The sequence below is a fragment of the Cynocephalus volans genome, chromosome 16 (assembly GCF_027409185.1).
Source record: "Cynocephalus volans isolate mCynVol1 chromosome 16, mCynVol1.pri, whole genome shotgun sequence".
NCBI lineage: Eukaryota > Metazoa > Chordata > Mammalia > Dermoptera > Cynocephalidae > Cynocephalus > Cynocephalus volans.
The window spans coordinates 39,629,897-39,643,604 of NC_084475.1; the positions used below are offsets into that span (position 1 = coordinate 39,629,897).

The 13,708-nt window shown below is 36.9% G+C and overlaps 1 protein-coding gene across 3 annotated transcripts in view; it reads left to right on the forward strand.

The window, feature by feature from the left end:
• Positions 1 to 13,708, forward strand: part of CEMIP2 (cell migration inducing hyaluronidase 2) — an 80,674-nt gene that overhangs the window by 39,491 nt on the left and 27,475 nt on the right. For 2 of the 3 annotated variants that reach the window (XM_063080529.1, XM_063080531.1), the window contains exons 11-16: positions 319 to 447; positions 3,289 to 3,377; positions 7,325 to 7,456; positions 8,568 to 8,603; positions 9,885 to 10,040; positions 12,392 to 12,569. In XM_063080529.1, the coding sequence (XP_062936599.1) occupies positions 319 to 447; positions 3,289 to 3,377; positions 7,325 to 7,456; positions 8,568 to 8,603; positions 9,885 to 10,040; positions 12,392 to 12,569 (720 nt within the window). The remainder of the gene's footprint in view (positions 1 to 318; positions 448 to 3,288; positions 3,378 to 7,324; positions 7,457 to 8,567; positions 8,604 to 9,884; positions 10,041 to 12,391; positions 12,570 to 13,708) is intronic. The other variant, XM_063080530.1, reaches the window with a different exon arrangement.

Here is a 13,708-nt window from a genome sequence, read left to right on the forward strand (position 1 = left end):
GTTATGCATAACTTAAGTAGATAGTGGTGGGAAAGTTGTTTTAAAAGTAAATTTTGGTATCAGCCAGTTGTTTTTATCTTTTGTCTAACCCTGCAAGCAAAATTAAATTCACTTTAAAAAATGCATGATATTTTTAAAAAACTGCCTTGAGGGTGATAGATGTATGCACAACTTTTTATAGTCAACTCTGAACCTGAAACAATGAAATTTAGTGTTATAAAGATTAAACTTGCTTGTAAAGCTGTTAGTTTGTGAGGATGTATTATAGACCAGCTTTATTAAATAAGGCTTTTAATGATCTTGCCCTTTCAATTGTAGGATGCTGGAATATGGTATTTATTCCACAAGGAACCTACTGGGGAATCCAGTGGATTGCAGTTTTTAGCAAAACCAGAACTCACTCCATTGGGTATATTTTATAACAACAGGGTCCATTCAAGTTTTAAGGTAGGTCCCTAAGGTTTACCGATTACTACATATGACTTACAGGGTAAAGGCTGGACTACTGCGATTATGTATTAGTCCATTTTGTGCTGCTATAACAGAATACCACAGACTGGGTAACTTATAATGAACAAATTTATTTGGCTCTCCATTCTGGAGGCTGGGAAGTTCAAGATTGAGGGGCCAGCATCTGTTGAGGGCCTTCATGCTGTGTTGTCCCATGGAGGAAGGGCAAAAGGAGAGTGAGAAAGAGTAAGAGGTAGAACTTGCAGCCTCAAGCCCTTTTGTAATTGGCATTAATCCATTCATGAGACTGGAGCCTGCATGACCCAAACACCTTCTATTAGGCCCCACCTCCCAACACTGTTGCATTGGGGATTAAGTTTCCAACACACACTTTCTGGGGCACACATTCAAACCATAGTGGATTACAATGTTAGATTTTGGAGAAATGTCAGATTTTGGTAGAAATTGTCATCAGAGAAAGTAATTTGTGATTTAAAAAAGCAGACACTCAGCCCTTTCACTTTCAGATTATATGAGTTATGTACAGCATTCCATTTATACACGCATAGGTGTGCAGAACACCCATGTACGTGTAATCTGAATAGTAATTGATCTATGTCCACATCTTCTCTCTCATTCCTTCCCTACCTCCCTCTCTCTCACATTCTTTCCAGACTTTTAATATTGCATGTTTCTAGGGTGCACGCGTTAGATAATATGCTTCTGGGGGTTTATAAGCATACCTCCTCTCCTCTCTTCATTCACAGTGACTGGTAGAGTGTCCTATTGGGCATTTAGTATTAATTATACAAATAATGAAATATTGTTTGAGAATATTTGACCTAATTTAAAGTGATACAGATCAAGAAACCTAAAGGCCATTTAGGTGTTCCAATATCCATGATATTTGGCACTCATCCCCTATGTCCCTGGTGATAATATACTTGGTTCATTTTGTGCTCACAGGACACTTTAATATTTTCACTGTACATGTAATACCCAGATCTTTTACCCTGATGTGACCTGCATCAAAGTTTCATTAATACTTGCCATTTATGATGCTCAGAGGATCCTTTAAAAATCTAAGTGTGCTATAATTTTTTTTTTTTTTTTGGCAGCAGGCTGGTACTGGGATATGAGCTCTTGACCTTGTTGTTACAAGGCAGTGCTCTAACCAGCTGAGCTAATCAGCCAGCCCAGTGTCTTATAATTTGAAGAGCTTACAATCACTTGATAAAGCCTTGAGAGAGGAAAAACCTTTACACAGAACTATGATTTTTGTGAGCTGAATAGTTGATTAAGGCTAATAATTATTGAAAGTAGCATTTCAAAGTAGAAATCCTCAAATTTTAAAAATTGTAAGTGGTGTAAAAAGCACCTCATTCTAGTTAATTTTTTAATATCATATATCATGATGACATGTAGCAATCTTTATTATTAAATAAGATTATTAAATCTAAATAATATGAGTAGATGATCAGGTCCTAATTTGTTAAATCTGGGAATGGCTATCTGGGATAATACATTATAGTGAAAGGAAAATTTAACCCTTGGAGTCCTTAAAAAGAAACCCGTCATCTTTGGATCACTCCTAAATACACACACGCACACGCACACGCACACATCCGACCCCTGTGGCTTTGATCGTGTTGCCACTCGAATCTGTATCTAGTTCAGATTAGTCATGTTGATCTAACTGCCTACTGAATACCATTTGAATGTCTCATGGGCACATAAATAGAACATATCCAGAACTAAAATCCTTATTTTTAGGTCCAGACCTGTTCCCGTACTCATATGTCTATTTCAGTGAATAAAGCCACTAGTCACCTAATTTGCCCAAACGAGAAATACATAAATTTTTATTACTCTCTTTTCCTCAAAACCAGACCTTTTATCAATTGCTAAATCAAATCAATTTTACCTAATAAAGAATTCTCACTCTGATTTCCTTTGTTACTACTGCTGCAAGTCAAGATCATTTTAATTACTTGCTGAAATCATCTACATTTCTTCTCTCTCTCTCTCTGGTGCCCCTTTCAATCCATTATCCATCTTGTAACTCAGAGTTGTTTCCCTTAAAATGTAGTTGGTTGCGATGCCTTTATTAAATCCCGGTTTTCTTGACTCATACAGCATATCAGCTCTGTGATCTGGTGTTTGCACCTCTTTATCCCTCCTTAACTTTCCTCCCTCCATACGTTCTTGTTAGTCCTACTATGGTTTTCTCTTTTTTCCCTCAGATGTTCCATGCTCTCTCTCATCTCCAGACTTTTGTATGAACTCTTCCCTTGGCTAGTTCTCCCTAGGTTCTTCAGCGGCCTCCTGCTCAACCTCTGCCTGGCGCCCCTGACCTGTTTATTCTTTTGCTTGGTTAATTCCTCCTCATCCTTCAGGTTTCAGCAGATCACGTCTTTTAGGAGACATTTCCTGAATCTTCTCACTCCCACCCACAAAGAAGGTCTCATCTAAGTGCCTTTCCTTGCTGCCAGAGCACCATCTACTTCCATATGCTTCTCATATTTGGTTTAATTGTTTAGTTAATTGTATGTCTTCCTGCTGGTTTTGGTGTCAGTAACAGCAAGGATCATATTTTTATTGTTAATGTATAATGCTTAGAAGGATAAATGCAAATAAGTATTTGTTGAATAACTGAATGTGTGAAATTATAAAAATATCCAGGAAAGTGGCTGTTTTATACAATGACTTTGCTTTGCTGTTCATTCCCCCCTTCTGTTTTTGGTAGAAGCGATAAGCTAAAACTTACTTTCATAAATCATAAATATAGAGGTAACTTGGGATTTGTATTTATTCCAGTCCATTTTTTATATTTTTCAGGCTGGCTTATTTATTGACAAAGGTGTCAAAACAACCAACTCTAGTGCTGCTGACCCAAGGGAATACCTCTGTTTGGATAACAGTGCACGGTAGAGCTGTTTCTTTCAAATCACACTCAAGTCATACCTTTCCAAAGCCAAACTTTCTGAGTAAAGCACACTGTGCTCTTTTCTCCATTAACACACTTAAAATGAAACTTTAGAAGTTTGCAGAAGGGTTTTAGAAAAACACTTATTCTGCTGTTCCCGTCAAATGGCTGAGCTTTTATCTTACTGATATGACAAAGAAGTTGATGCTTTTCTCCTTTTTCACAGTTACAAATTGATGTTAGAAAGAACTGCAGAAAGAGAAAGAAAAAGAACAGAGATTTGATGAAAAAGGTTCCAAATGTGGTGTAAAATAGAGTATGATTCACTGAAAACAAGTTAAACTAAGATGGTTTATTCTATTTCCTGAAAACGAAAGCATATAGAATTTATTCTTAGTGGTCAAAATGGAACATTGCATTGAATCTATCTTAGAGGGAAAGGTCCCAAATTTGATGACCAGGCTGGTTCTCGTTCAGGTGTTGGTAGCCTCAGATTCACATCATAGCCAGACTTTGTTGTTCTCTCTCTCTTTCTTTTTTTTGGCGGCTGGTCAGTACAGGGATTGAACCCTGGACCTTGGTGTTATCAGCACCACACTTGAACCAACTGAGCTAACCAGCCAACCCCTGTTACTCTCCTTTATGACCACAAAATATGGCTGGGAAATGGATCAGCATTTTAGCAAAGTTCTCTTATGGGTTGTACGTGAGCCAAAATAAATAAAATGTCTCAGATGGAAATAAAATTTTCTGGAAAAGAGCAACTTAAAGTCATATTCGGTAGAAACCATGTGCATATTATTTTTCTATACTTCAAGTTGGTTCACCATTTTATGGAGTTGAAAGGGTGAAAGATTTGATAGGCTCTGTTGATAGACAAGAAAAAAACTACAAGCTTGATTGCTCATAATGGAATGCGGTAGGAGCCACACTGTTGGTTGGTGAGCCTAAGTTAAGTGCAAGGCAGGATCTTTGTGATGCATTACTAAGGCATGAGGTCAGGAGAAAACTGGAAAAGTATAGTTGGTAAAATTACTCATCAGGATTCCTAAAAGGTCAAGTTGAGCCTGAAATATTTTAAAGCAATCTCAAATGATCTCAGATAGCATTTGAGAAGCCCAGAAACTGTAGGCCTTATTAAGTAAAACACAAGGTCCTGAGTACCTAATAGCTGATCAGCATATGAAATGTAAAAATAGAAGTGATAAACTTAAGAAGAAAAAGGAATGTATATAGATGATAGCAAATTATGAACAAAGAAGAGAATATTAGCTGACAAAATGAAGAAATCTATGTTAGAAGGTGGCTGATGCCTTTTTAGTTTAAAGAGTTTATTATTAGAAGTAGAATAAATAATGTGTACTTTGCTAAGTTAGTGTTGCCAGAAAAATCCTTAAATACACACAATTGGCTCTTTTCCCTGTGTATGTGTGTGTATATGAATAGATGAGTAAATATATTTAAGACTCCATTGGTATTTTTATTAGACTTGACAATAAAATAATTTACCCATAATAGCTTAAGAAGTTCTTTACCAGATGTGTGTATGTGATACTGTAAAAACAGTAGTCTTTCCTGCTCTCCTTTATTTCTCCTAGCAGTTTATAAATGCTTATAAATGTGGTTTATAAAACCTACCAGTTTATTGGTAAGGAATTGGACTCCATTTGGAAGTTGTTATAGCAAATAACTGATTGTAGAAGAAGAGTAATAAGACATTTGGCACTTGTGTGTGCATTTAATTTTGTATAAACTAATGTATAGAATATGCCCATATGTATTCATGTAATCCAGACATGACTAAAAATGATAAAACTAATATAAATGAGTAATAAACTAGCCTATGAATCAAACACCAGAATACATTCTGTTCATTAGAGAGGAAGTTGACTCAGCAGTAAATCAGATGAGCTTTTCCTTGTGTCTTCAAGATGTGAAATTACAGGAATCCAAAGATGGGAAATTTGAACTTAAGAAAGCTCTTGATTTGAAATTGGGGAATTTGATCTGAAAGTGAAAGAGCATTAGAACCAACTAGTACATTTAAAGCTGAGGACAATTAAGGGAGGGTAGGGAAGCATGCTAAAAGCTCATAGATGATGATGATGAAAAATTGGGGAAATTACCTATATTTTCTACACACCAAGTGGGAAAGATGAAAATAAAGGGTATCAAAGTAAGTGGTCAGTGACTGATTTATATGGATAGGAAGTTCAGAAAAGGTGAGATGGCTATATGAGAGAATCAGATATTGCTTTATAGTACTTTTCATTTGTTTTTTGACTTTCTTTTAGAATGTTGTGTAGTTTCCTTTCCAGAACTCGTCTATCTGCTTGATATTACGTAACGACTGCAAAGCTATTTGACAGTAACTACAATGCCAGAAGAGTAGATGTTGGCTTAGAGTCAGACTTTTTCCTTAGGTCAGCGCTTGTTAGAGTGAGGGGATCTGGGTCATATAATCTAAGGGTGGAATATAACACTCTTTATCTTCACTGCTATTGCCCCAGCCAACACCACCACCATCTGCCCGAAACACATAAAGAACTTCCAGACTGGTCTTCTTACAGTCCATTCTCTATAGTCCATTGTCCAAATAGCAGCCCGCGATCTGTTAAAAAAAAAAAAAAAAAAGAAAAACTCGGTTACATCTCTTCCCTGGTTCTGTGCTTCTATTGACCTTCCATTACCTCCCAATGCATTTTCAAGGAGGAACCACATGCTTACCTGCACTTGCCCACCTCTCTGTCCTATCTCTCTTGCTTCTTACTCTCTAGCCGGCAACTCACACCTAAGGACATTTGCACTTGCTGTTCTCTGTGCCTAGCTGTTTCGCCCATCGTTCACATTTAGTGAGCACATGCATGTGCCAACAACTCTGATACTAGCATCATGCAAAGGATATTTCCTTACTGTCTGATTGAAAATCTCAATCTGCTGAATTGGTTTTTGAAAAGCTGTCTAGTTTTTTTTTTCTTCCCCTAGCTTTGTAAGATTAATATAGAAATGGTCTTCATTTTAGATACAACAATCACAACAATTCCTTGAACTTAGGACAAGTGAACAGATGTGATGTGTTGGGGCTGGGGAGGGGAGAGAGAGGGGGGAAAGAGGAACTGGTAAAGGGACATGAAAATCAACTGCAATGTATATTGAGAAGTTAAAATAAAAATAAATAAATAAAAATAAATAAAATAAAAAGATTAAAAAAATAAGAACAGTTTTTGTTTTTGTTTTGTTTGTTTTTTGGTGGCCAGTCGGTGTGGCGATCTGAACACTTGACCTTGGTGTTATAACATTGCGCTCCGACCAGCTGAGCCAGCCTCTAGTAGTTTTTTACACCAGTTTCTTTGATGTTTCCATTAAGTTTCTTGTAAGGGTGTTAGAGGGAGGAGAAGGAAAAGGCAAAATTCAGTCTTATAATAAATAAGTCAATTGAATACAGTCTGTTTTAAATTTAGACATTTTCAAGATATTAATCCTAGTTTTATCTCCATATCCAAAATATTTAAGCAGTGCACAACTCAAATAATACTCTAGTTCATGTATATATGCTGAAATATATGATTAATTTGTTCAATAAGTTTTTATTAGTAACATATAGCTTAAAACTTTGTGAGGACATGCCAGATTTCTTGAGCTCAGTTTTTCTTGAAAATTATTTTCATGCTTATAATGTTCTGCAATGTCCATTCTATATGTTGATTTAAAAAAAAATAACAAGATATGAAAACAGTTCTCTGGAGTCTTGTGTAAATAAATGTAATTTTTAAAAAAATATTTGAAATATGAATAATTAAGCTGTGTCTTAAGAGTTTTTGGTTTGATCAAATTTAAGTTCTCCTTGACATTTAAGGTTATGATTATAAATAGCTGATTTCTATTGCATTTTTATTTCTTTTTTTAAAAAGTTGGTTTTTTTTTTTTTTGTTTATTTTTAACCTCCAGATTTCGGCCTCATCAGGATGCAGATCCTGAAAACCCACGTGTCGCTGCTCTGATTGACAGGCTCATTGCTTTTAAAAATAATGATCATGGAGCTTGGGTCAGAGGAGGAGACATTATCGTTCAGAATTCAGCGTGGGTATTCTCTACAAAGTTATTACCTGATGACAATAATGTATTTATTGTTAAGGATTTTTTTAAAAAAAGACAGCCAGTAGAATAAAAGTGTGGTGGTGTTTCCTGGAATATTATTATTATTATTAATAGACAGGACAAGCTCTGAGGAACTATGCTAGAGTTAACAGACTGCAAATGTTTGGAATCGTCTCATTCTGGTGCTTTTATTGGAACTGAACCTGTCTGGTGACATGAGAGTTTTTTGATGAGATTGAGCAGAAACTGGGAATTTAACTTTATATAACAAGCATGGTCTATGTCAGAGAGCTAAATAAAGATTTTTGAAACTACCTGGATTTTTTTCCTTCCTCTTGGAAACTCTTAAAGTTTTTTTAATGCTCTTCCACTGCCATTCAAAACAAAAGCTGTATAATTCCACCGTATTAAGTCTGTTGACTTATGTCTTAAAATGACTTTAGGCAGTAAGCATCTCACTTTTTTTTTTTCCATTTGTATAATTTTAGGAGAGATCTGATACATGTTGAGCTAAGATTTGGCATTCAACAATCTAGAAAAATGTTTTTTTTTTGGCACTGACATTAGCTTCTTGGCATTTTACTGTCATCTTTTAGTTTTATCATCCAAAAAGGTGATTGTAATTGAATCTGTAGAACTGGCTTACATGTCATGTTGAAAAGTTTTGAAGAGAATACCATGATCTATTTTTTTTTAAACGATAAAAATCATTACAGCTAACAATTATATTCTGCTTACTCTATGCTAGGCACTATTTCAAATCCTTGAAATTATTTAGTATGTTTGATGCCCTCAAATATTCTATGAGGAAGGTTATATTATTATTTTAACTTATAAATGAGAAAACATAGGGAGAGAGAGGTTGAGTATCTTGTCCATGGTTTAACAGCTAATAATTGGCAAAGCCAGGATTTGAACCAGGTACCTTCACTGCAGATTCTGTGCTCTCAGTTATTGTGAAGTGAAATTTTTGTGTGGTCTTTGAGAGAGTAAACATTGGGATTTCCTGGATTTCGTGATAATTAAGTATTGAGAGAAATACCTCTTCTTATATTCTGTGGTGAATTAAAATTCCTTCTCTTTTCTCTTACAGATTTGCAGATAATGGAATAGGATTGACCTTTGCCAGGTTTGTAATTGCTTAAAAATACTTTGATTATTTTAAAGCTGTAAGATAAAGTAACCCTTGATATATTTTTTTCTTTTTTCTTTTTGAATAATGCACAGTGATGTTTTATCATTTATTACCATTAAAAAAAAAATTAGCATCCTCTTCCTAATGCCACTAGAGGGCCAAAAATACCTTCTTATTGATTAATTGAATTCATACCAAAGTAGTAAGTTAATATAGCTGGAATTGCACAGAAGAAATGGATTAGGCCTATAATAATTTCTACTTAGAAGAAAATGCTTGTGATTTAGACTAAAGTTCTTAAAAAGTAGGGGAAAAAGAGAAAGGGAGTAAAAGTAAGGAGAATATTAAAAATCAATATTTTTTTCTTAGTAGCTGTTCTAATTTGGCAACAGTCTTTAAGAACTAAAGTTTTTGTGTTATGTATTTTTCTCCAGATATTAGTCGATCTAATTGGCACGTTAAACATGCTTGTCATTTAATAGTATTCAGGGCAAGTTTGTTCCTCATTTGCGATGTTGTTGCTTGAGACTAGTCAGTTGTTAGTGCTAAATTAAATTTTATTTGTTTATATGAGGGTACTTCAGAAAGTTCATGGAAGGATTCATGTTATCTTTTAATTCCATTTTCCTGGAACTTTTTGAAGTACCCTCTTATAATTTGTAAACCTTTTGTTAATTTAGAAGAAGTATATTAGTCTATTTCTGGTGCTTATAACAAAATAACCTGAAACTGGGTGCTTTGTGAAGAGATTTATAAAGAAAATGAGATTTATTGCTTACAGTCCAGGGAACACAGCTGGTGAAGGCCTTGGTGGTGATGGCAGGGTATCACACTGCAAAAATGGTGGAGCAGAGAGAGCACTAACCGCCTCACGCACTCTCTTTTGAAAGCCCACCAAACCACGCTGCTGACCATCATTATTAATCCATTTACTACAGCATGTTTTACAATCCAATCACCTTTTCAAGGCCCCACGTTTCAGTTACCGTAATAGGATTTCCCACCCTTTTAACAGTCACAGTGGGGGCTGTTTCTAATACATAAAAATTGGGGGACACAATTCAAGTTTCAGGGAGTTTTGGGGGGACATAATTCACTAGAAGAGGTATTTCTGCAGTTTAAAAGCAATTTCTAAGGACTTGTTGATATGTATTAGAAAAAAACTATTGGCTGCTTTTAAAATTTTTAGCTTTTTAAGTTGTAGCTTACTTTCATTGGAGAGTAAATTTAAATCTCCTAGGGAAGTGTAGCTAATGATTTTTCTCATGTTAACAGTGATGGAAGTTTCCCAAGTGATGAAGGTTCTAGCCAAGAGGTATCCGAATCTCTCTTTGTTGGGGAGAGCAGGAATTACGGCTTTCACGGTGGTCAGAACAAGTATGTAGGCACTGGAGGAATAGACCAGAAGCCTCGGACGTTACCTAGGAACAGGTAAGTGTTGCTTAAACAGTAGAGTGTGAAATTTAAACAATAAAGAAAAGTCTAAACCTCAAGGAAGTTTCTGTAATAATCCCGGACTGATTGGTTCCTACCTGACTGTGACCCTTTTCCTATCTTATTACAGGATGACCATACACAACAATAAATAAAAAACATTTCAGAGATTTCATTCTCAGTTTTATAACAGAGCAACTGATCTTGTTTTTAATCCTTATATAAGACCTTATATAAGCTGGTGATTTTTTTTTTTTCTTTTTTCTTAAGCCACAGGAAGTTGCCAAGCCATAAACTATGACATTAGGTCAGTTTTCCCTCAATTTGTGATGTTGGTTTCAGAAATAGCTACTGGAAAAAGGAAATTACCTACTGAAAAGAGTCCTAGAAAATGAGAGTTGATTGATGCCTAACCACGGCTGTATAATTACCAGTGTTCTAGATGTTGGAGGGGACGGGGCAGGCTTTTGGCGTGTTTTCTGTCATCATTATCACAGATTCATTAAAATAGTACTTAGCGCTAGGAAGATTCTTCAGAGCTTTCAGGGAGCTATTAACTAATCCATAACTCAGTTCTTAGACACAGTTTGGAATTGTCTTTATTTTGCTTGTGAGAAAACCAGGTAGAGAAGAACTACATAGTGTTTCACAGCCTCGCATCTGAGCCTATGTCATATAATTCATCAAGAATGAAGTCCCTTAACAACAGCGCCGTCTGTGGACATCGGCTAGGACAAGGCAGGGGAAGGGGGCAAACAGAATTAGCTCGGGGTGAGGGGTGCGGAGTGAGGGTTGCAGAAGAGCTTTACTAGTTTCTGGGGAAGGGTTCTCCGTGCTCACCTCCACTCCCCCGTGCTTGTCAGCGTGGAGTACTGCGTGCCCTTAATGCTGCCCTTCAAGCAGAACTCCTGTTAGTCAGATCGTGGAAGCCAGTGAGAAAAGAACCTCATGGATTTGTAATAGCTCACAGTTCTCAAGTGCTTGTGATGCAACAGGCCTATCTAGATGACTTTGTATTTGCTTATTCCTCACAAAGCCAAGTGAGGTAGGTCCTGTCACCATCCTGTTTTACAAAGGAGTAACTTACTAAAGGTAGTGGAGGTGGGATTCAAACCTAGTTAGCTTGGCTGTGCTCTTCACCATTAGGCTGTAGCTGCCTCTCCTAGTGTGTAGACTTTTGTTTGTTTGTTTTTTAAAAAGCTGTATTTGTTGGTGGTATGGGTTGCAGTATGGTGGTGGCCAAGTCAATTTCATTCTTGTTTTATATTGACCTCCAGTTTTATCTCAAAATGCTTGTTGCTTCTTTGCCAAGGAAGATTTTCCCAAATAAAAATTTCTCATTGATTAATAGGCTCAGTTTTTATTTTACTTATCTTTACAGCCTTTTCTATGGAGGAGAAACGTTTTGAGATATATGATTACAAATACATCGTGATGCATAGATTTTTAATTGGGGTATTTGGTTTTCTTGCTAGTGTATATGCTTTCGTTATAAAACACTGCAAAGTTGTAAACTAATTTGTTGCTATAACTATCCTCTGCAATGCCATTAAAAACGTAATAGGAGAGAAACCTGAAGAATTCAGAATATTGTACGTTTTGTACATTAATTATGGTTTGTGTTTGAAACAGAAAGGGTGATAATGAATAAAATGAAATTCTCAATCTAGCTAATGCTTTTGACATAGTAAGCCTTCAGAATTTAGGCTTTTATACTTTAAAGTATATCATTTCTTTCACCTTTTTCCTATCATTTAGTGGCTTGAGAGGAGGTTCTCTCTGCTTAAGCACAGATTTGTCTTTTGTCCTCATGGCTAGAAATTTTGTCTTTCTTTTTTTTTTTTGTGACTGGCACTCAGCCAGTGAGTGCACCGGTCATTCCTATATAGGATCTGAACCCGCGGCGGGAGCGTCGCTGCGCTCCCAGCGCGGCACTCTCCTGAGTGCGCCATGGGCTCGGCCCAGAAATTTTGGAACTAACACTAAAGTTATATATAACACTAGAGTTACCAAAAAAAAAAGATCTTAACTGATTTGACTCAAGGAAGCCAGTCAGAGAGGCTTCCATTCTATCCAAAATAATGTCTCTCTCACCACCCCTGTCCATTGTATTACTAGGTCTTGTTTCCATAGTACTTATCTGAAATTTTCTTTTGTTTTTCTGTTTGTCTTTCTCATGACAGTTTATGCTTCATTCAATCTGGGATCTTATCTTGGTTGCCACTACTGTTTCCTAGAATTTTGCTCAGGGCATCTGGGATATCCAGCAGTATTTATAAAACAAATAAGTGAAGTGCCGTTCAGGGGACAGGCTCATGTGTATTACACAAAATCTTGTATTTCAACAGGACATTCCCAATTAGAGGCTTTCAGATTTATGACGGGCCCGTTCATCTCACCAGGAGCACTTTCAAAAAATACGTGCCAACTCCAGATAGGTACAGCAGTGCGATTGGCTTCCTCATGAAGAACTCCTGGCAGATAACGCCCAGGAATAACATTTCCCTTGTGAAGTTTGGTCCACATGTAAGTATGTTCCTACATAATGCCTATGTTTGGAGAGGGAGGGGGCAGCACATTCCCAAAGACAAAAAACACAAACGATTCGCACCAAGTCTTTATGACTAGGAGGAGAAATTATCTACAAAAGCAACCCCTAATTCCATGTACTCTGTCCCATCGAGTTCAAGGTGAGAACAGAAGTCCCATATGATTTGGGGTATTTTTGACATTCAGGTCAAATTAGAATTAAGCATTAAATTCAGGTCTCGAAAGGGAAGATGACTTAAAGTTTGTAGTGTTTCACAGGAATAAGAGGGCATAGATTTTGGGAAATTCAGTCAGTGTAATGAGCTGGCAGAGTAGCCCATCTCCACTAACTCATCTGGGGACTGTTCTTCTGGGAACTAGAGGATGAAAAATTGGGAGCAAAGAGGAATACTGGGGCAGTATGATGCAAATTGGGTTATTTCTGATAAAAACTGTTAGAAGGCTTTTATGAAGATTGCAGAGAATTTTTAGAAATTGTGGTTTATGATGAAGAAGCCCCCAGAGTTTTCTTAGCAGTTTCACCAGTATCCACTCTACCCATAATACACAGGACAATCTGATTCCATACCCGCAGGCTTTCCCCAGCTTGCCAGTTCCATGATGGCAGCAGCATAAGAGAGACTGAGACTCAGACCACCTAGCTCCCTGCTCCCACAGGCAGCTGCAACAGGCGAATAGCTCATAGTTCCCTCATTCATGTCCACACATGAACTTTGTAGGTGCCCCATTTAAAACAGAACTTGAGATAGATTTGCCAAATTCTATATTTGGTTTTCTAGAGCAGCCAAGGCATGGAACAGAGGCACAGGTGCAAACTGGGACATTAGCTTGTTTGGCTGGTTTTCTTCAGGCCACGTGACTACAGGGGCAGTGTTGGGCTAGGCTAAGAGATGGAGGTTTCTCACGTAAATAAATAGGGTGGGTCTTGGGTCACCTGTCCTGCTGGTGGTTGGCTGTTCACTTACCCCCTACATGGAGCCCCCCATAGTCCTCCATGCACAGAATTTAGTGAACACTAATGTGGTCATACTGAAAAACATTTTGTTAGATATTACATTTGTTGTAGGAGTCCTCAAGTTATAACAGCATAAGCGAAGCCATATTGTTCAAGTCCA